The 23,564-nt window shown below is 43.9% G+C and overlaps 1 protein-coding gene across 1 annotated transcript in view; it reads left to right on the plus strand.

The window, feature by feature from the left end:
- The window catches only part of sphkap (SPHK1 interactor, AKAP domain containing), a gene marked incomplete at its 5' end in the record, with an annotated part of 45,646 nt that overhangs the window by 18,153 nt on the left and 3,929 nt on the right, over positions 1-23,564 (plus strand). Inside the window, 7 exons of the mRNA XM_079225004.1 lie at positions 2,557-2,659; positions 3,691-3,801; positions 15,862-15,921; positions 16,246-16,386; positions 17,135-17,405; positions 18,040-21,466; positions 22,878-23,039. Of these exons, the coding sequence (XP_079081130.1) occupies positions 2,557-2,659; positions 3,691-3,801; positions 15,862-15,921; positions 16,246-16,386; positions 17,135-17,405; positions 18,040-21,466; positions 22,878-23,039 (4,275 nt within the window). The remainder of the gene's footprint in view (positions 1-2,556; positions 2,660-3,690; positions 3,802-15,861; positions 15,922-16,245; positions 16,387-17,134; positions 17,406-18,039; positions 21,467-22,877; positions 23,040-23,564) is intronic.

Below are 23,564 nucleotides of genomic sequence, written 5' to 3' on the forward strand. Positions count from 1 at the left end.
TGTTACTTCCTCACTTCCAGTGGTGCGTACATCAGACTTAAGTGAGCCAAGGATTAATTAGCCTCGCATTTGGTAGAAAAACAAGTACGTACGTGTGCGCGTGCGTCTGTTTGTACACATACGCATGGACATGCGCGCGCACTGCCCATACCCATACCCTCGCCTGCGTCGTGCCGCTCGTTACGTTGTGATCCACGCGGGGCTCCTGCACTCGGCATCTGGCGGAGCGGAGCGCAGGACGGTCGGTGGCGTGCGGCTGCTTGCTGATACCAGAAGGACTCAGTTCACCACAGTCCTCCTCCAGTCCGGGATTCCTTCAGTGCTCGGTCCGGAGTGCGCATCTGGACCTGCCCGTGTCCCGGGGACGATTACGCGTCCCTGTCCCACTGCCCCCACAGAGGAAATAATCACACCGGTTGTGGACAGTTTGGCTATATTTGTTTTGTTTTTTTACAGAATGGCAGGCGCAGAGTGCCTTCTGAAAACGCCGAGGTAAGAGACTGTTTATTCTACCGGGATTTAAAAAATCATAGGTGCTCATAGGCGCATATATTCCCCAAACGAAATCAACATGGCAAATGTCTTTGGGTACTTCAATTGCACGTCTGATCTACTTTACTGCACCTTTTGGAAATATAGCATGTATTTTTTTTACAAAACCACTGAAAGTGATCGTGATGTGATATTGAATCAAAGCGGAGGGATCTTTTGACTGAACACAAAGTGTGACAAAATCCCCGCAGAGTGATGCAGTAAAGCCGCTTTCACAGTCGACTGTCGGTGTTTGTGCAGTCGACGAGATGTTTCATACTGAATGATAGATGGATGCAAAAAAAAAAAAAAAAAAAAGTGCACAGCAGTGCACGTTTAAAATAGAAATGTAAACACTTGGCCAGTTTTTTCCTCATAACAAACGGTTTCTAGTCTTCGGGACCGAAACCTGCCACATTGATCATTGTGTGCAATACTCTTTCTGAAGCAGTGGAATCAGAAGGCTGCCACCAAAAGTTGCCTGTTGGCCACTCAATTGGTCCTCACAGCGGAGCGGGGGCCGGCATTGACAGCCAGACATTTCAGGGGTTAATTGCGTCCTCCACCGCAGGCGGATGTCTGCTGGGTACCTGGGGGCCCCGGCGGCGCGAAGGCGCTGCGACCTGTCAGTCATTACCGTGTCGTGATGGAAAGGTCGTAAAGCGCAAAGATTAGAAATGAGGTCGTGCATGACGAATCCCGTTGGTCTTCTTCTATTTCATGCGGAAATCACTCACAATTTGCATGACGAAGGCAGACAGGCCAGTAGGCCTATATGCTGTTTTTCCTTCTTTTTTTTTTATAATAGTGTTCCATTTCTTTGCAGTGTTCTGCATGCATCCAACCTAGTGTGTGTGCGTGCGCGCATGCGTTTGATGGGTGTTTTGATGTGTTTCTGGCAGATACAGCAGCACATTCAAAAGCACATCACATCCACTTATCTCCAGCAGTGCATCATCACTTTTCATGTGACACAATTATGCAGGCATTTCACTGCAAATAGATTGTGTGATCCCTGTGGGCCTTTCAAAATAAAATGCTTTTTAATTTGCTTTGAAATATGTGGATTACAGTGGGGAGGAGCTGCTCCCATTTAAATTTCCTCCCCATCCTCCTTATTTTCCAAATTGATCCTCATTAATGCCAGTCCAGATAAGCTTCGATTTGGCTTATCTCAGTGAAAGCATGCACGGAGGATAACGACGCCTTCCTGGGATCTTGAGTTCTCTATGTTGTGTTAAGGCACACTGTAGTCTGGCAGATGTTCCCATTACTACAGATTATTGAATCATTTTGTTTTAAGCACCAGATGAGGGACACCATTTATGTTTCCCTGTTTATTCTGCTATATCCTCTGTCACCATTGCTGTCAAAGTCAAATTTCACAATTTGGCAAAGTGGCTGGGAATCTTTGAGACTTTAATGCTTAGTTTCATACTAATACATACTTTACGATAGCCTTCTGCAAAAAAAGCTAAAACTCGCTAAGGGGGTCAGTGAGCTTTGCATTCACATGGAGTCTGTGCCACAAGCGTATTTATGCAGAGAAGACATCACAGAAATCCATAAAGAAACTTTCTTTTCTATTGTAGCTTCAAAGAAGCTACAGCTGCTTCTCATAAATAATAAATGTGATAAAAAAGGTCTTGACATTCAAAGAGCAACACCTAAAACTCTTTGCTCAATAAATGATGGAAGGTGTCACCTTGGTTGGCCATAAACTTGTACATTTTCTTAAATGGGGCAATAGATGCTCTGCTGGCGCTGTCTTACAAGCCTGGGAATACTCTAGTCTAAGCGAAGGAATTAAGTATTTGGCTCAGAATATTGACATTATTCCCCAGTCCGACAATAGCTGGCTAATGTGTTGGCTGACTGCCACATCTGTACAGTATGAACAAATGTGGCTACTGCTAGAGTACTGATCCAATACTTTATTATTTATTTTGTTTTAAAGGGAAGTGTTGAGCACTTGACAAGAACTTGCTCTGACAAAGTCAACTCTGTGCCCTTTTTGCTTTACAGTAACTTCCAGTCATCTGCCATGTTTGAAGGCTCAGAGGCTGTCGAGGTGGAGGGAGGAAGCACAGAGAGCACAGTGGCTTCATCCATCAGCGCCTGCAAAAAGGTAAAAAAAAATAGGATGCAACATTCATCTCCCTGTGTGACCACTTCTTCATCTTTTTCTCTGTTCATGTGCCTTCGCACCTGTCCCTCACACAGTATCTGCCTCCATGTCAGTTTATCTTCAGTGCAAGAGATTTTAATTTCCTCAGCCTGTGACACCTAGGGACTGTGCAATAAGAGGAACAGCCGAGCCCTGGGGTCAACACAGTATATTTATCATCTCTCAGTGCCAACGAGACAGGAGGGGAAATGGCACAGATCAGTGGGCTGAGGTAGAGGCTAGATTGAATTTCCTTTTGAAATTGTGTGTCGGTCTATTTGTGTGCTTCTCTTACGGCGTGTGTACGCGCAGGTGTGCCCACTGGTGTGTGTGTCCCTAATTAGCCTATACCACTCATGATCTCAACTGACTTCCACTCGAGTGTCCAGCAGGGTCACGTGGGTCGATGTCTCTCTTATAATTGAACCTCGGGCTCCGCTGTGCCGTGCCAGCAGCCTTTTGATATGATCAGCTGAGGCTACGTCACCTTTACCTGGCCAAGGGCCTGCACAGATGGTCTGCTCCTGAGGAGGGGGGGAGGGTCTCTTGTCATATTCTTTTACACATAAATAAGTATAAACCTATCATATGGTCCAAACCTAGCACTGTGATAAGCATCAAGGGTGGGTTTTAATTTCATCTGTGTAAATAGATTGGCATTGTAATTGGCGTATTGAAACAACAAAATCATTAGCTTTCAATTAGAGTATGTCAAGTGATAAATCATTGACAAAGGCAGCTCAGTGACTGTAGGTTTCACCCTGAGGCTTTCATGGAAATGTCCCTCCTGGGAGGAGGCAATAACTGTTGTATTTATACTGTGCAGTGTCTGGTTAAATGACAGATTGTTGATCCTGTGCCGTCGACACTTATCCGGAAATAAAGGTCAATTGATCCCAACAAATTGTGTCACATGCTCCATGTGTGCCTCTGTGCGGTGTGATTCCCACAGTGCTGCTGTACCTGAGCAAGGGTTTCTCTGTGTGCGGCAGGTCCTGTGCAGTAACAGTGTGCTGGACTCGTCAGAGTATTGGCTGAGGAACGAGAAAGCTCTCTGCAGGCTGGGCCTGCTGGACGACGACACGGAGGGCAGCTGCACCATGGTGAGTAGCATACTGTGGGTGATGAAACGTCCCACACCCTTTTGGCAACAAAGATGGACCAAGACGTCGGTAGTGTCTCGTCTCAAAGCTGGAGCAGGAGGCATGTTTGTGGGCTCAAATGACAGCGAGGTAAACGTTTGAATTTTAAGATGGAAATGATGTGACATATAGAACAAAAAAACGCAGTTTCTTCAAGCTGCCTGCTCTAGGTGGAGTCTGGGCTTGGAGGTAGTGGAAATGTTCATGCAGCAGGTTGTTGATGCTCCTTTGCTGCTGTTTTCTAGTTGTTGATCTTAAGGTTTGAAGTTTCACTTTAAGTGTTGAGAAAAATTGATGCGTTTTATGGTCGTACAATGGCTGTAATTAGTTGTGCAAATGTAAGATATTGCTCCTTACCTTGTCCTTTTGAAAGATTTTATTTAAATCAGACTTTTTATTGTTTCGTTAAAAAAAATGACAGCAGGAGACCTAAACCAGAACAGATAACTGTCTATATATGACAACATTAAAAAATACATGCATAAATACATCAATTCCCACATTAATTCACCTGCACATGACAGTGAATATGTACATAAATATATATATATATATATATGTTTTTTTTTTAAACGAACAATGGAATGATGATTACATGATGTTAACATGCAGTTTTTTTCTGTTAAGACAATTTTGTTATAGCTGACTTTGAGCTTTTGCCTGGAGAGTCTGCTATTAATTATTTTAAGTGCTCTGCTCATGGGTTTGAATGAATGGAAATTACTATTCCTTCTTTCACAAAAGAAAAAAGTGATGTTATCCGCTGATGCTGAATTTTGTATAATAATTACTCTTGCTGAGAGACATGCTCTGTGAACAAAAGTAGGATTTGGCTTGTGTTTAGCCTTCTTGAAAATGATTTGGAAAAGGACATTTACATAATATAATTTCTCACAATCATTTTGCTGCTTGCAACATACCAGAGGAGTTTCTCCGAGTAGAAGTTATAAACTATGCAATTTCAAACCACTGAAAGATTGTTAAAAGCTCAATTTACTCTCAGCAGGCAATTTATTAAAGGAAGAAGCATGGCAGCGTCTCAGTTGAGTTGATTTTATCACAGATTTGATATTAAAAACAACTTCCTCTCTGCTAAAACACAAACTCTTGAGGGTTTCCATAGTTTGACTCGCTCCTTTGATGATGAAAAGTACACTCTTGCTGGACTTAAGTCCTCCGTCCACTCTGCTTTCTGGACTCTCAGCATGACGGGTACTTCAAATCAACTTCACATGCCCTTCCAAAGTTAATGCCACGGCTGAAAGCAGGTTTAACAAACTCTGAGTCTAACCCTGAACTCTGAGTTGACTAACCCTGAGATGAGACACTCTTGGGTTTTCAGTTCCAGAACAGCTGATCAGAGTTTGTTCAATCAACTCTGAGTTAAGCTCCTATGTGGTGAATTAAAAAAAGCCAGCTTGATTGGAGCTCTGTTTCCACGATTCCTGATGGCCACAGGTCAGCTACAGGCCTCTAGTGGCTGTAGAGATGAATGCATGTAAGATATGTATGGACCGTGCATTTATCTTTAAAAAATAGTCTAAGTTAGCACAATTTCTGTTGTATTCTGTATTGTCAGTTAAATAATTATTCACCAGTGTTGGAATGTATGCTCAGTTTTAATCACGTGTGTGTGTGTGTGTGTGTGTGTGTGTGTGTGTGTGTGTGTGTGTGTGTGTGTGTGTGTGCGTGTAGGAGGGGGAGAGGCGAGAGAGAGAGCGAGAGCGAGAGAGAGAGAGAGAGAGAGAGCGCGAGATGGCGGACGTAGTGGCATGAGTGATTATGCCGCGCAAGACTCCACAATGGCAGCTTGGCTGTGATTAATTAAAGGGGGAATGTGACACACAATGGAGGCCGCACTTAACACAACATGTGTGTAGGAATGAGTGTGTGTGGGTTAGTTAAGAAAGAAAGGAAAAACATTCAAAGAAAGGCAAAGAGGATCCCTGCTGCTGCAGTAAAGTACAGAAACTGTAATTTAATCACACAAGAATCCGACTGACAAACTGGTTTTATAACTTATAAAACGCAGTTTACCGTCCTTACTCAGGATCGCTGAATTAAACACAAGAAAGCTCAGCAGTGTGGAATAGTTGGCGGGTTAAGTGGCGCGCTGCTCCAGTGGGGGAAATGACGAATGTCAACTTGAAAGAACGCCGTGATCTTCCTTCGGCAGGTTAATTAAAGTGGCGGAGCACAGGGAAAGTTATGTTTCTCCTTCAGGTTCCGAGTGTGGTTGAACACAAAAACTGTCCGTTGCTCATCCAGCGAGGAGGACTTTGATTTAGTTTTTTTTTTTTTAGGTGGCAACATTGTTTTTACCTCCTGTAGTGACGTTGGTCTCAGTGGAAAGGCGGGATAGTCTTGGTGATGTCATGGCCGTGTCAAAGGGACCCACCAGTGTTGCAGTATAACCAAATCTCACTCAGGATATTTGTCATGCTTGATGGCGTGGTTGGTGCGGTTCCAGTTTAGGTTTTCAATTCTACATGTCGGCCTCTCTCTTTGTTTCAGCCCGCATGGTGAAGTCCCAGCATACATCTTGATTCGACCGCATTCAGTGGCTTTATTTCTGCTACTTCGAGCCCATAAGTCACTGAAATGCCGTTAAAATATGATCACGATACGCATCCTATTTAAAACCCTCACTTTCGACCTACATTTTACAGCTGAATCGTAATGCCGCTCATTTAGAACATATAATCTTATTATCATAGGAATTAGGTTTGATCAGTGACGGCTGACGTCAGCTGTGTGCTCAGAGTAACAGTGTTAGATTTGTGCATTGACAAACTCCCATCTGCAAAAAGAAAAACATGCAGAGGTTTTATGTTATGCCGAGGTTAACTTGACTGTGTGTGTAGTATTTGTGCAAACAAACTAATATCCAACCAGGATTTGAATTCTGATAGAAAGTAAACCTTTGCTAATGAACGCACTACGAGATGAGCTTAGATACGGACTTGACGAACGGGAAAATGAAACGTTTTCTCTGCTTCTGTAAGAGAAAGGAGATAGAGGGAAACTCTGGGTTGGTTAAAGAAAAACCTGCCAGCGAACAGGTTAAATTCACAGAGTCAGTTACCACGGTAACAGACCCAGAAGTTAACCCTGCTTTTCCCCCATCCCAGGGTTAACGAAACCTAAAAAAATCTGCTTTCTGAAACAGGGCCCAGGGAAACGGCACAACTGTAGACGGGTGTTGTTATGGTGAGTTATCTCAGACTCTCCTTGCCCTTTGTTCAGTGCATGCTGGGATAGATTTACAGATGACAGCCAGAAAAGGATAATTGTTATTTGAGTTGACATCTTTCTCAACCTTTTAATTAGATTTTCTGATTCTAACCACTGAGCTTACTTTTGTAACCATTTAGTTGCTGCTAGTTTTCAATCATAATGTCTTCGGTCTTGAACATTGATCTCCACAATTTGCCAAAACTCTATACGTTTGCAGCATCATCCTACATTTCCATTCTTTTCATCTTGTCATGTGTCACAACTGTTAATAAGGAATATGCACAGTTGTAAGGCAAGAAGTGGCAAACGACACAACACAGAAGATGGCATAATGGCTTAAGAAATGACGTAAAAAATGAAAAGAAAAGGGATCAACACACATTTCTCATCCACATTCCCCCGAAACAGAATGTGACGTTTGGTACGGATATTCTGGACACAGAACGTGTTTGTATGAATAAGGACTTTCTGTGTCGTCTATGCAAGGACATGGACCTAGAAAATACATCAAGGGAGGAAGCTAAATAAAAATGGAGAGGCTTTTAGCTGGAGAGGACACGCATGTTTAATCCTCTCTCCCGCTCAATTCTGATGTGTCACCTTTGATCACTCACTCATTGTAAATTGCAAGTTAAGCATGACATGCATTCAGGATTTACATCTGTCAAGTGGCTCAAAGGCAGGCTTTTGTTGGGAGGTACCACAGATGTTTGATTCTCTACATAAACACTCTGAATGAAATATCTCAACACTGCTCAATCAGTTCTAGGATGTTTTTATAGAAGATAAGATTCAGTTAAATGTCTACACTGATGGTGAGCCTCATTAAAGACGGTAATGAAATGCTCAATCTGTTCTCTCGTGTCTTCAGCGTCATCTAAAATGTAGTTTCTTAAAATGAATGGCAAATTCACTAATGACTAATAATAATAATCTAAAAGGATGCCATTAAAAGTTCCTGCAGTTTGTTCTCCTCACAAAAAGAGCTTTTTTATTTGAAATGATTCTTCCGTCATGGATTGTAGCCGGTTCGTCTTGTGCAGAATAAATGCCAATAACACACAAAGTGTTTTGTACTTTTCTGAACATACTGCTCTCCAAATCATTGGTTGATCACCATCATTACCACGGTAACAGGAATAGCAGTATGCATCTGCACCATAACTCTTTTCCTCCTCATTTTTTACTAGAAATGCAGTTTTTGACAGCTGACATCTTGAAAACCAAGAGACATACCTGAATCTGGGATTGTGCAATTGTATCTTCATTGTTTTTTTGTGAACTGTAAAAGCAAAGCCGTTTCATCTTCATAAAAAAAAACAAGACAATGGTTGTTTGTTTTCTTGACTGTGCATGTTTTCTATGAATCAGAGGGAACTTCAATGCGATTGCAAACAGATGCGGCCCATCCGCCCACAACGTCGCTCTCGGACCAGTCTGACGTGACAGATTGCTCCTCTGACTCTCAATTCTAGGTTCGGCTTCTTACGCGGGTAATCAATCAAACACGACCATACGATAGATAACACTGTGTGAGAAATAAATGATTCTGTCCTGGCCTGAACTGTACAGGGAGGCAGACGGAAGGCTGAGTGCGGAAAACTGAGAGAAAAACAGTGAAAGAAAAGAGCGTGAGACAATAAACGCTGATACAGAGAAACGAGTGAAGAGGCATTTTATTGTTTTCCCTGGTTGGCTTTACGTATTGAGTGGAGTTTTGGGAGTTTGTTAAAGGTAAAAACAGCACACTCTGATTCAATTGGAAGCTGACTGTAAGTATTCAACCAAAATTAGTCCATTAGGTTGAGTTTTCAAAGAAATGTGTGTTTGAGGGTAAAACATTTATGTTTAATTATTCAGCACATAAACAGAAAAAGTCCAAAACAGTCAGAGGAGAAGGCCAAAAACTGCGAGCGAGATAAAAGCTTTTGATTTCCTGCGTTTCGCTCCATCATCCACCTCTGGCTGCATCATGTTGTCACATTTGATCACTCACTCATGTTTTAATGCATGAAGTCACAGAGAAGTGTCATGTAGCAGCGATAGTCACACTGCATTTCATCACACCCCTGAGAGATTTTACAGGGTGAGCATTTTTGAAGAGGAAGATGGCACCTTGTATCTTTTTTTTCTTTTGCGAGGCAAATAGATACATAATCTCTGTGCATAGAGTTAACACGTTGCATTTCCTTTGATTGATGGGCGTTTTTAACTCAAGTGACACTTAAAGATTGAGATTGCAGTTGTTTTTGTAAGAATGTGAGACCATTAATTTTCTTCAAACACAGAAAATCAGGTGTAGTAAACCTGCAGTAACCCTCCTCAACACTGTTCATTCCTTTGGCTATCCGTCTTCCTGCCTTGAACCTGGAGTCCCTGGAGGAGAGCGATCCATTCATCACCAGATTCAAACACTTCACACTCGGGTAGTGGCTTGTGTCCTGACCTGTCCCTTCCTGGCCCAGAGAGAGGGAGAACAGAATAAATATGCCATCAGCTGCAGCTGGAGCACTGAATTACAACAGGATCAGAGCAGGAAGACAAACCTTCTTTCTTTCTTCTTCCTTTTACTTTAGACTGTCCAGCTGACATGATGAGAAACGGCAATCTTTGGTACAAGGCTGTGCTCGAAAAAAAAAAAACAGACCTACTTGCTTAAAAGCCTTAATCTAAAGAGCTAGGTAATAGTAGTTCTTATGTGTTATTAACAGTGAATTATCTTGTCTTTATATATTACTAAAATGTGTAAAAATGGAGAGTTCATAGATAACTTCATAGTGCAGGCATGGCTGAATGAATCTACTTGAGGTCCTGGAGTAAAAATTCCCCATGGGTCCCGGTTTCCTGGTTTGTAATCCTGTTTTGCGTTAGCGGTTAGTACGCTGGAGGCCAAAGTAAATATTGATAGGAAAGCTTGAGCTATTAATATAGTTTGGATACGATACAGATCAGGTGATGAGAACATGTTGTAGTTTGGAGTTAGGCCACTATGGAGATGTGTAGTTTTAATAGCACCAACATGACTCACCCTAACATTAACCAAACCCTAACCTGAGCTAATGACACAAAAATATTTTTTTTCCAAATCAGGACGGCTTTCGTCCACTTTTGGTCAAGTCGTCCGGAATAACCAGTTTTTTCGTCTAAAGTCTGTCCCCAAAGGTAGTCTAAGTTAAGAACACACACAGATACATACACACATCAGACTATATATTAGAATAATATATTAACGTTAGAACTCTGATCAATACAGTCATTTAGCTAGTATTGCTACTGCTGCTATCGGTTGCGGGCTTGACATCTTGAATGAGATATTGGGGGTTTCTCAGGGTAGGCTACATCATTGATTTTTCAGATGTTCAAGTAGACATGATTAAAAGATCATACCTTTGTTTTTTTTGTTAACTCATACATTTATAGTGCTTTGCGCAACACTAGCAACACAGAGGCTACTCAGCATTTGTCCTTGCATGAACCTAGTAACACGATGCTGTCCATATTAGCTGATATATTTACAATCCTTATCTTATGATATATGAACTCTTCAGAGATATGCTATGTACCGTTTGTCACATTTTCCTAAACATTATAGAACATATATTATTCATGTCGTGAGAAGAACCACAACAGCGTTGGCTTCTTGATGTTCTCTTTTGCCCCCAGCTGAACAACTCACAGCCAAACATTGTGTGTGTGTGTGTGTGTGTGTGTGTGTGTGTGTGTGTGTGTGTGTGTGTGTGTGTGTGCGCGCGCGCGCGCGCGCGCACGCATTCAAAGTGTTTTACATTTAGTGGTAAAATACTTGAAGCTAAAATCGGATAGATAGGAAGCAGCTCAGTCAGAGGTAAATAGCCTGAACAACCTCAATGTGTCGCAGGTGATTTCATCGTATGTCAGTTCCTGCTATGCTCCGCAAACAACGTGCATTTTATTAGCACATATGCAAATGTATGAGATTAGCATGCTTGTCTGGTCTCGACACCAGCGCCGTATAGCTTGTGGGTTGCATCGCAAAATGAACGAGGCCGAGTCACTGAGCCTTAATGTTGTTCCCTCCCGAACTTCATTTGAATTAAATTAAACTTCAAATGGATTATAATTAGACTTGCCAACCTCTGAGAGATGTCAAAACACTTTACAATAGAGGGAGCTATGTTTAGTTTCGTGACCTCAGAGGGGGAATGAACCCGTATTTTTATAAAGGCATTAGCGAAATGTTCAACGCAGCACCAGCAAAGCATCACAGGGGCTGTGGGGAGCAGTTCACTGTTGTTTGCTTTAGTCTTTCAAGTCGCCATATTTTATTGCTTCGGGCAAATAGGAACCACACAAAAGAAGCATAGCGTATATAAAGGGCTAAATGTGCTTTGTACCAAAAGTACTGTATTTCAAGTCATGAAAAAGAGCAAAAAGAGAGTCACATTTGAAAAACAGGAAGACAGAAGGACCAAGGGCAGCAGCTGTGTGTGGGAGGATCAGAGTAGTGAGAAAAGAGACGAAGGTTTGCTGAGGAAGAATAAAGCTTTCATGGACAAAGGAGACTCAAATGTTTGTAATGGTTTGCCGTATTGACCAAGTCTGTGCACATAGTGTTGTATTGAAACTGTGGCTAAGTATCTGCATAAGCTTTATTTGCATGTGTGGTAGTAGGAAGAGAGCAATCTGCCTGCCTGACAGTTTTGTACATCCAAGGCCAAATAGGATTTATGCTTAAAAAAGTTGGGAGAATTGAATCCTTTTGTGCGTGCTTGCGTGAGTGCATGTGTCAGTAGCCGAGCATTTGGCTGCTGGGTCTGTAGATCAACACCTCTGCCAACTGTAAAATCAACGTGGTTTTTTTTCTGGATTAAAATGGCTGAGTACTTTTGAAGGTAATTCAAAGTGTAAGGTTTTTATCTGTAGTCCATTTCTGCATCAATACGGGGTGAAACCCAGGACTATCAAAACAATGGAGAGAAAGAGAGAGACACCCAGATCTCTGCTGCAGCCAGATGTTGACACCACATAAAGCTGTGTGTATTGGATTTGTTGTGTCAACAGCTTAAAATTACGCATATTATAACATAGTTGAGCATTTAGCAGCTAGAAAAGCCATATATTTTTGTTGGTGAAGACCAAACAGAGTTAAAGCGAGAGTGACTATTGATCTAAAATGGGTCTGCTGGCCAGAGACGAGACTCCAAATGAATGATAATATGCTCTGTATCTGTTTCTACTGCCCCCAAGAGACCAAACAATCTGTTATTGCAGGTTTACCTATGTAGTCTAGTTAACTAAACTTAAAAAAAGAAGGAAAATCAGTGATGTATCAGTCAACACAACTTCTCCTTAACGTGTTATGACCGTCTCTCTCATTAAGAGCACGTCTCAAGCCCTTGAGTGTCTCACTAGACTTTATCCACACATCAAATTATTACTTTCACCTTCTCTGTCTCTTTTTTTGTTTTCCGTTCCACTCACCCTCCCTGTTGCTGACGTGGTCAGTCCTTTCAGAGACAGGCTGACGCACAAGTGCACGTCGTCCAGGATATCTGTGAAAACCTGATAGAATCAGAGCGTGTCCCTGGGCTCGCCTCGCCCATGGACTCAGAAATGACTAGAAGGTCCTCTGCTTCTCAAATTTAGAATAACTGCCTCTCGGCTCTCACCGTCTGATGGGGTTAAATTGCCACAACCCTTCTCAAGGTCAAAATCGTGGATCATTCGCCTCGCTTTTCCCCAAACTGTGTGTTATCTGCAGGCGATGTGTTGGCAGGCGGGGGAAGGTGTCTTTGCTGCTTTTCTGGAATCCTGCTGAGGTGTCAAACCTCTTATTTATATGTTCTGGTGCGCATAGAAATGTAAAATGAACCACCAAATACCAAATTATAGCCTTGGCCTTTTTGTGCATTATAGTGTATAATACCGTGTTCACACCGGACGCGACGCGAATTTGCGGCGCGACCAGTTTACATGTAAAGTCAATCCACAGACGCGCTGCGGCGCGAATTTGCGGCGAGATAGACGCGTTGGAGGCGGCGTGAACAGAACGTTTGACCTGGGGCGAACAAAGCGAAGGACGCGGCGCGAATTCGCGTGAGTTGAATTATCCCAACTCTGGCGGAGAAATCGCGTGACGCAAAGTTGCGGCAGCCAATCAGTGTTGAGAAGCTCCGCCCGTCACCACCGCCGTCTCCCCGTTTCTGAATGAAACTGCTGCTGCTCCCCCTGAACCAGCGCTGACAGCGGCTTCATTGAGACGCTGTTGTGGGACTACGGATAATATTATGAACCCAGACACCATGGAGTTTGATGTTCCGACATATGTGGAGTTTACACAAAAAGTATAAAGCAGAACTAGTGGTTATTTCCATGGTGGATGGCATAATCGGTATCGTTTTACGGAGATACGCGAGACGCAGTTCCTGGAGGAGTCGGTGAAATTCACCGAGCTGTGTGCGGCTACGGATGATGTTATGAACCCAAATACGAGGGCGTTTCATGTTCCGACATGTTTGGGACTTCCACAACAAATATAAAGCAGAACTAGTGGTTATTTATTCCATGGTCGATAGCGGAAATGAAAGCTTCGTCGCTTGTCTCTCACAGAGGCAAGCAACAGAGCTAAGCCACGCCCCTTTGGTCGCGCCGCGAATTCGCGTTTGGTGTGAACACCCTCTTTCTACTCGCGCGAGTAAACTTCCGCGGTGGATGCGGCGCCGCAAATTCGCGTCGCGTCCGGTGTGAACACGGCATAAGGAAAAGCCATAAGGTGATTCTTTGTTTATAGTGTATCACCATTTAGATAAAATGGCATAATATCTGTATCTTGATACCGAACAAAAATGTAATTATCAAACATTATTTCATGCATGTTATCAGCAACACAAACAATAGCATGCAAGAACTCTGCAGAATTGGTAAAAACAGAATTCAACGGCCATATTTTCCATCAAACGAGGGTCAGCAAGTGGCAAAATAAAGCTATTGTTTGGTTTCAGTCAATGCTGGAGATTATTCTCAGGTCGTACGCGTGTGCCATTGACATTCAACAGCTAATCTGACAAAATGGTCCTCATCACACAACACAACAGACAAGCAAATACACTGAATAGACTACTATTATTTTAAAGGGGAAACAAAGGAGCATGCCTCTTGGTATTCAGATACATGCTGCAGGTGACACATGAGGGCAGATGCAGTTTGACCTAGGTGAGACAGGAACACCTTTTCAAATATTCTATTAATGTCATCTGTCATTGACTTCCTATTTTTTGACTGACTTCTTTTTGCAAGGGGCAATTTTCATCACATTTAACTGAATAGTTTGGAAATGTTTTTGACTGGAGGATACCAGATTGGAGATGGTACCGTTTGAGCTGAAGGACGTTCGATCCGGCTTTGCAGACGGTTGTTCTCGTTCCTTGGTATCGTTCCCTCGTAATTTTAGCTTTTTGATAAAGCAAACCCAGACTGTTTTTGAAAGTTCTGAAAATATGCAAAGTGTCGCAGGATTGGAGCCTTATTTTTAAATATGAACTCATGAGTATATTGACCTATTTATCGCAGCGGTTCTTTTGCTTCACTTTCAGATCTGCAGCAAGAAAACCGACAGACAACATGACATGATTTTAAAAGAATAAATAGTTCTGAATATACAGCACATAGACATTGATGCTCAATCTACTGTGGCCTCTAAACCTTGACATGACTTTCAGGGAATATAACGAGTTTAATGTAACACTTATAAACGGGAAAAAAGGAAATATATGCTATCTCACAAGTGCTGAGGCTCTATAGAAGCCGAGCCCAATAAATAGAAGTACAGCTCAAGGGAAATCATTTCAAATAGCTGTGTGTGTCAAGATTTGAAACTATATTTATTTTTTGCCGGTCTAGAGAGGAGAGACGTTGGGTGGGGGATAGCAGCAGGCAGAGCAGATATAGTGATGGAATAGATGGAAGAGCTACAAGAGAGACAGCAGATTCACCTGTGCATGTTTTGCAATGAAAAGACCGAGACGGCCTCATTGATTCACATTTGGTTTGATTATTAACGACAAGCCTGGTAGCATTAAGTTAGACATACAGTGTATGTAATATGTATGGGTTCATGACTGAGACTCAAATATGTCACTTCTTCCAATATGTCACTTCTTACATGCTGAGTATGTGTGAGTTAGTGGGAACTAACTCCTTCACCCCTCCAATGCTGTTGGTTGACTTTATCCTTTTAGCTACACAGGACTGACTTGGCTCTGCCAATTCAGATCAGAGGGCTGTGCGCTGCACAATCAAGCAGCAGCCGGTGGACAGTCCCACACTCCCAGCACTAACATGAGGACTCCATCACACACCATTAAATTTGCAGCCAGAGGCGAAGGTTGGTGAGACGAAGAGAGAAGCAGGGTGAGGGTGCGACAGAGGCACAATGAAGGAGTGGAGACGGAGGAATAGAAAAGGGGAAAAACAGAGATGGCGACAGAAAGAAACTCACTGCTGAGGTACACCTGCTGCCAGCAGCCCCTGAGAGACAAGAAGGTCTTTTTAGAAAGGGTTCTGCCAATGAGAGACTGGTTATTCAGGCACGACATATAGCTGCTGTAGTTGAGTCACTGAGAGCAAAGCATTTGGTCTGGTTTGTAGGATTTATGCAGTGGGAAAGGCAGTGCAGTGACATTCCCGTTACAGCACTCTCACATCTAACATCTGGGATGTTTTTCACCCTGCTCAGCCTCGGTGTTATAATTTTCCCATTCCCACTGTCACTCTAATATGTGTCCCTTCTCTATTTGTCTCTCTCAGATCTGTTTTGTAAATCTGGACCCTCAAAAAACGGACTATCGTGATGACAAAAGCATCAAGGTCAGCAGAATCTACGTCCCTTTTCTTTGCTGCCCAGTTATCATCTCCCAAGAACTCTGTTCTCTCTGTATTTCACATATAATTATTGGCTCAGTTGCCATGGATTCAAAATCATTACCCAGAATTAGGGGGTTGTTTTGTTTAGATAATATGCAGATTTTGTAGCCTTCCGCAGCTGGCGGTGACAGAATCGCACATGGCTCGAGACTTCTCAATAGAAGGATGATATAATGATGTGTCTCTGAATTAAAACCACAGAGATCTTATTATGTTCGGTTTTGAAGTCGCATGAAGAAAAGGCTGTTTTTGGTCACTCTCCTGCAGAAATTGGCATCAGTGTCTCCGGACCTGCCAAAGCTTGTTGAATTGCTGACTGTCCACCAGCCGAAAGAAAACGAGATCCTGTTGCTCGGTGGCCTCGAAGCCTCAGACGCTTGCCAAACACACCCCCTGTCCCCTTCTCAGGTGAGTTTGCGGTGATGTCTACGAATCATTGCAAGTATTTTCATCCTTCGAATTAAATGGTCGGGAGTGCTAGGCAGAGAGTGCAAGAGTGCATTGTACTGCAATTTTGTGTGATTAGATTTGAACCTTTTGTGCTTTGAAAAATCCACTGGAGGAACCTCATTCACTCTGTCTAGTAATTCTCCCCAATTCACTCCAATAAAAACATCTTATCTTCTGTAGCCTATAACTGTATGTTATACAGAAAACCATTCAGAATGGATGACTTATATGAAGAAAAACAACATTTAAACTTGAAACAGACACTAAATAACATCCTTTACTGCTTTTATTGGTATTTAATTGCAGTGTTCGCTTACAGCCAATGATCATCACAGACTTTTTGAAGCTCACCAAATACATCATTGAATAAAGCCGTTGTTAGAATCATTACACGGCATGAGGAGCCTGCACAGACTGTTAAACTTGCATGAGGAGATCCAATGAGTTTACAGTTATAGTTAAAAGAATACTGTATTGAACAAAAGAAACAGGCATGAGGGCACCATAAACTCACATAGTCTGAAGGTTTAAGATGTCTATGATATCATACATCTCATATTTTGTGAATGTATGTCCACTGTGTGTTTATGCATGATTAGTTTGTGTGTGTATGTGCTTCCATTTAGAACTTTGTACAGACATGATGTGTATTTGTGTATCTTGTGTGTATGCATGCATAATAGGTCTCTGTCCATGTTCCCTTCAGGGTGGGCAGCAGCAGCAGAGAAGTACAGGTGTGTGCCTGGTTCAGTGTCTAGGGCAGAGACGCTCCACCAAACCTGGCAACATCATCTTTGAGATCAACAAGTTCCTGATTGGTCTGCAGTGGGGAAAGGAGCGGCAGCTTCAGCAGGGCCGAGCAGTCGGGCAGCGGATCGACGACGACACTAACCGCTCCATCTCGTCCATAGAAGAAGACTTTCTGACTGCCTCAGAACACCTTGGCGATGACAGTGAGGACGATGGTTCCAGAAATGGTGAGCCTCATTACCTCCACCATTGACGTTTTGTTTGCAGCCATGTTTGTTGGTCGATATCTCAAAAGTTTTGACCACATACTGTTCAGCATGAAGTGGCCGTTCCAAATATGTTTCGATGTGATGGCATCTTCCTTGAGCAACTAAGAAATATGTAGATGGAAGTTTTAAACCAATTCAAACTTGAAAACTATCCACAACCACATGGACACTCGTGCATAGTTAAGTTTCTTATAACTATAATGTTTGCAATGGTAGTGTTGTGGCATTGTTAGTAAGGCCTTAGCCCTATGAATGATGAGTGGGAGTGATGTAGTCCTCCTTCTACATTCATTATTGCATGCTGTGGAATTTAAAAGGCCAGCAAAATACTTTCATGCCAAAGTAAAACACGTTGAAAGGCCACACAATAATTTATATAGTGTCTGAGACTGTATAAACAAGAAAGAATTTTGTATTTATTGCCATTGTGTTACCCCGGTGATGAATGGGACAAACAAGACAAAACCCAGCTCTGAATTTCCAAGGGTTTCTACTCTTGCTGTGACACTTTAGAACTGATAGAGCTGCTTTCTAATCAGTGTGTACATGTTTCATTCCCTGCCTTTCTCTGTCTTTATTTGTCTCCTCACAGAACCAGAGAGTGGTGACCTGGCAGAATGCTTGGTGGAGGTTGCGCAGAAACATGTTGTCAGACTTGCATGTCAGAGGGGACAGCTGGCCCATTATCAGAACAGGGAGGATGCAGAGGTAAAAAAAGAAGGGCATCAGCGAGCAAGCCTCCATACGAAGGAATCAGCTGGCCACTACGCCACCAATCTGGCCGAATCAGTACTGCAAGACGCCTTCATACGCCTCTCTCAAGATGAAACCTCCTTTGTCTCCGAGGCTGCTGTCAGCGTGTCCCTCTCTAATCGCACCTCCAACGCTACTCGTCCTTCAAATTCCAAAGAACCTTTCCAGCAGCGCACTTGCTCTTTTGAACTCCCCAAGATTGTGATAGTTCAAAGCCCGGACAGTTCTGACGGAGCGGCAGAATGGCCAGAGACCCCGGTGTCTCATGTGCCTGACCAGGATATCACTGCCAAAGCCCAAGAGATGCCAGAGAATGGAACACAGGCTCAAATCCCCCACCGCAGTGGAGGACACCCATCGAAACATGTAGAAGTGGCTTTGGCCTGCGCTGCCAGTGTCATTGGCACCATTACCAACCCACAGCTGACAAAACAGCTTGCCATGGAATCGGCCTCAGAGGGAGACGCGGAGGAGGAGCTGCCGAAGCAAGAGGAGAGAGGTGACTACTCCTTCTCCTCAGCCATGTGTGGCATGGCTCAGGTAGCCGGCGCTGTAGCAGCTGTGGAACTCACAGAGGAGTCGGGGGAGTGCGGTGATTCTGACGCAGATTCCACTGAAGTCTACACAGCATCCTGTGGTCTGATGTCTGCTGCCAAAACCTCTGCAGCCATCACACTGCACTGCAGTGTGGCAGAGGGAACCAGTGTTGAAGCGTTTCGCGCCAACATTGCTGAGGTCCTACACAGGGAAGCCGCTGAGGTTCTGACTCAGCCGCAAGGCTACAAGAGTATAGCCCACCTGCTCGAGGCCACGCATAACAAGATAGTAGATGGCATTAATTGTCCAAAACAACCCTACATGGATGAAAGAGAAGTGGATGACTTAATAAATGAGGTGGCAGACAGCCTATTCACACATGCTTTAGAGAAAGCGAAAAAGAAAAAGGAACTGGAGGGTAATGGAAAAGATGCACCGGGCCTTCAGGTTTTTCTGCAGGACAGTGTTAACAACTTGCTGTTTGATATCCTTTGTCAGACACAGAAGAAAATCGGTCATATCTCAAGATGTGACCAAGGGTCCTATGAGACACAAGAGGGTAATACTTGTGCTATGGAGCCTTCTACCAACAGGGACAGCAAGGATCACTTAAGTCAATTACAGTATTTAGTTGGCCATGGCCAGTCCACTAATAGTGGGAACCAGTGCAGCGTCTTAAACTGCACGGATAAGCTTTCCATGGTTTCTGGACTGAGGGAGAAATATGGGCTTGAGGAAAGTGATCTAATTGCATCTTTCTCCACTGCACAAAGCAAAGAGAAACAACAGCAGTCGTCGTGCAGACAAAGTCATTCTAAATCCACTTATTTGCCTGCCAAGGACTTCTCTGAACTCCAGCAGATCCAGCAGGGCAGTGGTGCTATCAGAGAACCGTTGAGTGAAATCCAAGTTTATAGCACAGACAGGAGGGGACGTGTAGTGACAGGCAGTGACAGCAGACGGGCCTCCCTCACACCTCAGTCCTCCCTCACACCTCAGGCCTCCCTCACACCTCAGTCCTCCCTCAACTCTTGCAGTTCTCTGCTTTCTTGGAGAATGGATTCAGAGTCCAGGACACCAATTACTTGCTATGCTGATGATTTGGCTGCTACAGTCGTGTCTATGGCCACAGAACTGGCCGCCATCTGCCTCGAAAACAACACTGGGAAACAACCTTGGTTCTGTGCCCTCAAAGGGTCGTCTACTGAAGGGCCAGAAGGCTACTTGATCCCTGCTTGTCGCACAGTGCTCAGGAGGAAAGAAGCTCAGAACAGCAATGCTGCCTCCAAGAAACATCGGGCACCACGCCTCAGTGAGATCAAGAGGAAAACGGAGGAGCAACCAGAGCTGATGGAGCGGCTGGTGAACCGCGTGGTGGATGAATCTGTGAACCTCGACGAACCACAGGACCCATTTGCCCTCTTTGCCTCTGAAGTCACGGCCAGGATCATGAACTGCCCCGAGCTTAACGTGGTGGATACCTCTAAAACAGGACAGCCACGCAGCAGGTTGCAGTGTGAGAGGTGGAGCCGTGGGAAGGCCTCTAGTTATGAGAGCATTCCAGAAGAAGATGCAGACCCCACAGGCACACCCAACACATTGGGCCTTGGCAATCGGTTAGGTCAGAACTTGAGCCGCGGTAGCTCGATCTCTAAGCAGTCCAGCTGTGAGAGCATTACAGATGAGTTTTCACGGTTCATGGTGAACCAGATGGAGACTGAGGGCAGGGGCTTTGACCTTCTGCTGGACTACTATGCAGGAAAAAATGCCAGCAGCATTTTGACTGCAGCTGTACAACAGGCTGCATCCAAGAAAAATGGTCACCTTAATCTCAGGACCTCGTCCTGCCTGTCCAAACAGTCGAGCACAGAGAGCATCACAGAGGAGTTCTACAGGTTTATGCTTCGGGACATGGACAAGGAAAACAGAGAGTATGGCATTGCCAAGACTAAGGAGTGGAGCAACAGCCTGTTCCCCCCTTCTCCTCGAACACCCTTCTGTATACGGCAGTCCTCTGTCCCAGACCGGCGTTCTTCAGACTCCAGACTGACTGTCAACTCACCCATAAAAGCAAACTCTTTTGATGGATTTGCCCGCAATGTGCATGGAGAAACCCTGAATGTCTTCCCCACCAACTCGGTGTCCGCTACAGGACTGTGTAAGTCAGACTCCTGCCTCTATCAAAGGGGTAAAACTGACCAGATTACTGATATGCTGATTCATGAGACCTGGTCAAGCTCCATTGAGTCCTTGATGAGAAAGAACAAGATCATTGCTGATCCAGAGGACAGTATTGAGCTGGAGGCTGCGGGAGACTACCAGCCCCATGTGCAGCAGTTTGCCAATCGCCTGGCAGCTGACATTGTAGATATTGGCAAGTCTGCCTTGGGGGGCCAGCAAGACGTAGCTGGGGCCGGGGGTACACCTGGGTGTCTCTCACAGTCGCACATGCCTGTTGGTGAAAGGAGGAGGGGGTTCAAACAATCGCATCTCGCTTGTGGTCGAAGTAGGTCCAGTCAGGAGCAAACTGGTATTGGAGTAGGGCCCGGGACTAGTGACAGCAGCACGCCACGTATGAGGGGCCCCAGAGATGTGCCATTGATCCACATCGAGGGAGATCAGAGGGATGAAGAGACTCTTTTAATTCCTGAAAGGACAGTAGGAGGACCTCAGGAAACACCCCCAGAAGTGTCGGCTACCAAGCGCTCAGAGAGAGCTACGGGCAACAGGTAGTGCACTCCTCACAGAGTCAGACCCCTACCTTTTTTATATAGCCCAGCACCAGATTCATCCCACTATATATGTGAAAACTAGAGAATAATAGGTCTGATAAGAGTAAGAATGATAAATGAAGAACCACATGTTATTTTAAGGTAAACATTAAGTTTACCTGAGTTGCACTAATCAAATAAAGTGCAGGGCCTGCAAGTGTTCAAGCTATTTTTAGGGTTTGATCAAAGAGTGGCAGGTACACGGACAGTGATCTATTTTAGTAGTGCGTGAGGTCTAACAAACCTTTGGCTATGCTGTGACTCACACTGTCTGGGTCATGAACTGTGCGTGCAGAAAGCTTTTAGTAGCGTCATCTTTTATCCGCTAAGGGGCTGTCGGACTCACCTTGATCGGTACAAGCTGCACTCGCACTCGGCTGACCCTTTAACCACAAGGCACTCGATAGCTATTTAGATTACATTGACACCACTCAAATAACAAGGATTGTTGGTCTCACATTAGATTAAACGTTGCTTAAAAGAAGTTGTTTGGCAGCAGGTTAGCTGAAAAGTTGTATTTATATGAAGTCAGTTGAATTGTAATAAGGTTATGTAGCCCTTATGATTCATATATATTAGACATCAGTCTTACATTTTTTATTCAAACAAGTACAATTCACTTCAAGTCTAGAAACTCAAAATGTCTGAGTGGCCTTTCAGAGAAGGCAGGAGAGTGTAGCCACCGGAAGACATTTTAGTGGATATTCTGAAGGTAATAAAGACTGGAGCAGTTCATAATGTGTCTGTCTGAAATCAAATGAACCTGCTGAAATTGTATTAGTGGAAAGAGAAAAATGTGTAGAAGAAAGTAGAAATGTAATATCTTTATGGGGACGAATCACTTTGTGATCTGTTGGTCTCTTACTTAGTGTTTTAAAAACATTCAGATCCTCAAAATAAGACTTATTCAATAGGGATTCAGAGGTAAACCGCTGAAAGGCTCCAGGGCCTCAGGAGAGTCACAAGACGCGCTCCTTTTCACTTAACAATACATGTAATCCAGGAACAAGTGGAGTAAATCTGTTTGTCCCTTGTGTAAGAGTGGAACTCAATCACTCGCCTAGTCAATCACACTGGATTTCCCTCTGGAATCGTCAAGGATGGCATCCCCCAATCATTTGATTATGACTTAATTTAATCAGTTGCCTGAGATACTGAAAAACCTTTGGGAGTGCAGTTTGCTGATGCCTTATATATATGAAATTAATTAGCTTAATTTCTATGTGGTGCGTAGTTATTCTGAAGTCCCAAAGGCTCGTCAGCTGTACGAAGTTTCTGCACTTTTCTGTAGCTATGATTTCTAGTGCCGAAAACTTCCCCTTCACTCCTCAGAATGCATTTTTAGAAAACTCAATGTTGCTCTCCCCAGCAGTGAGAGGGACAGGCCAACTGTGGCGGGGGCTGCAGTAGTGAAGAGCGACAAGCGTTCTATGAGCGCTAGCAGTGAAGAGAGCATGGGCAGCTGGTCCCATATAACCCCAGAGGATGACCCCCACGAGGAGACCAGTAGTTTTATCCAGCTGAGCGAGGGGTCAGTAACCGTTGCTTGATACCGCTCCAAACGCTGCTGCTCCCACCCTCACCCCACTCTCATTGGCCCATTGCTACTGCCACTTGTGCTCTCCTGTGCCAATGCCAATTTACTCCCCGCTGCTGCAATCTCCATGCCTGCTGAGGCAGAATATGGCAGAGAGCTGACTCCACAAAGCCCTCTCCATAGTTCGCATACAGGACCAGACTTTTGCCTACACCTCCATGCACCACTATACATGCAGTAGTAGTGCAGTGGTTACCTCTCACATCAAAACCCTCTAGCTCAGAACATTTGCGACACCATTCTCTACTTCATCAAATTGTTATTTGTTTAAGCCAACCACACAGACTTTTTCAACTTTGAGTTGAAATGAGCTCACAGTCTGAATAACCGTTTTTTCTTTTCACAATATGTTGTGATTATGGACCAAATGATATAAAAAAAATATTAATTAAGATGAAGAAAGGGTGTGGTCATATCAGTTCCCGCGCTTTGTGCTTAATTAGCCGTAGTAACTGCCTG

Source organism: Taurulus bubalis, assembly GCF_910589615.1.
Source record: "Taurulus bubalis genome assembly, chromosome: 10".
Lineage (NCBI taxonomy): Eukaryota > Metazoa > Chordata > Actinopteri > Perciformes > Cottidae > Taurulus > Taurulus bubalis.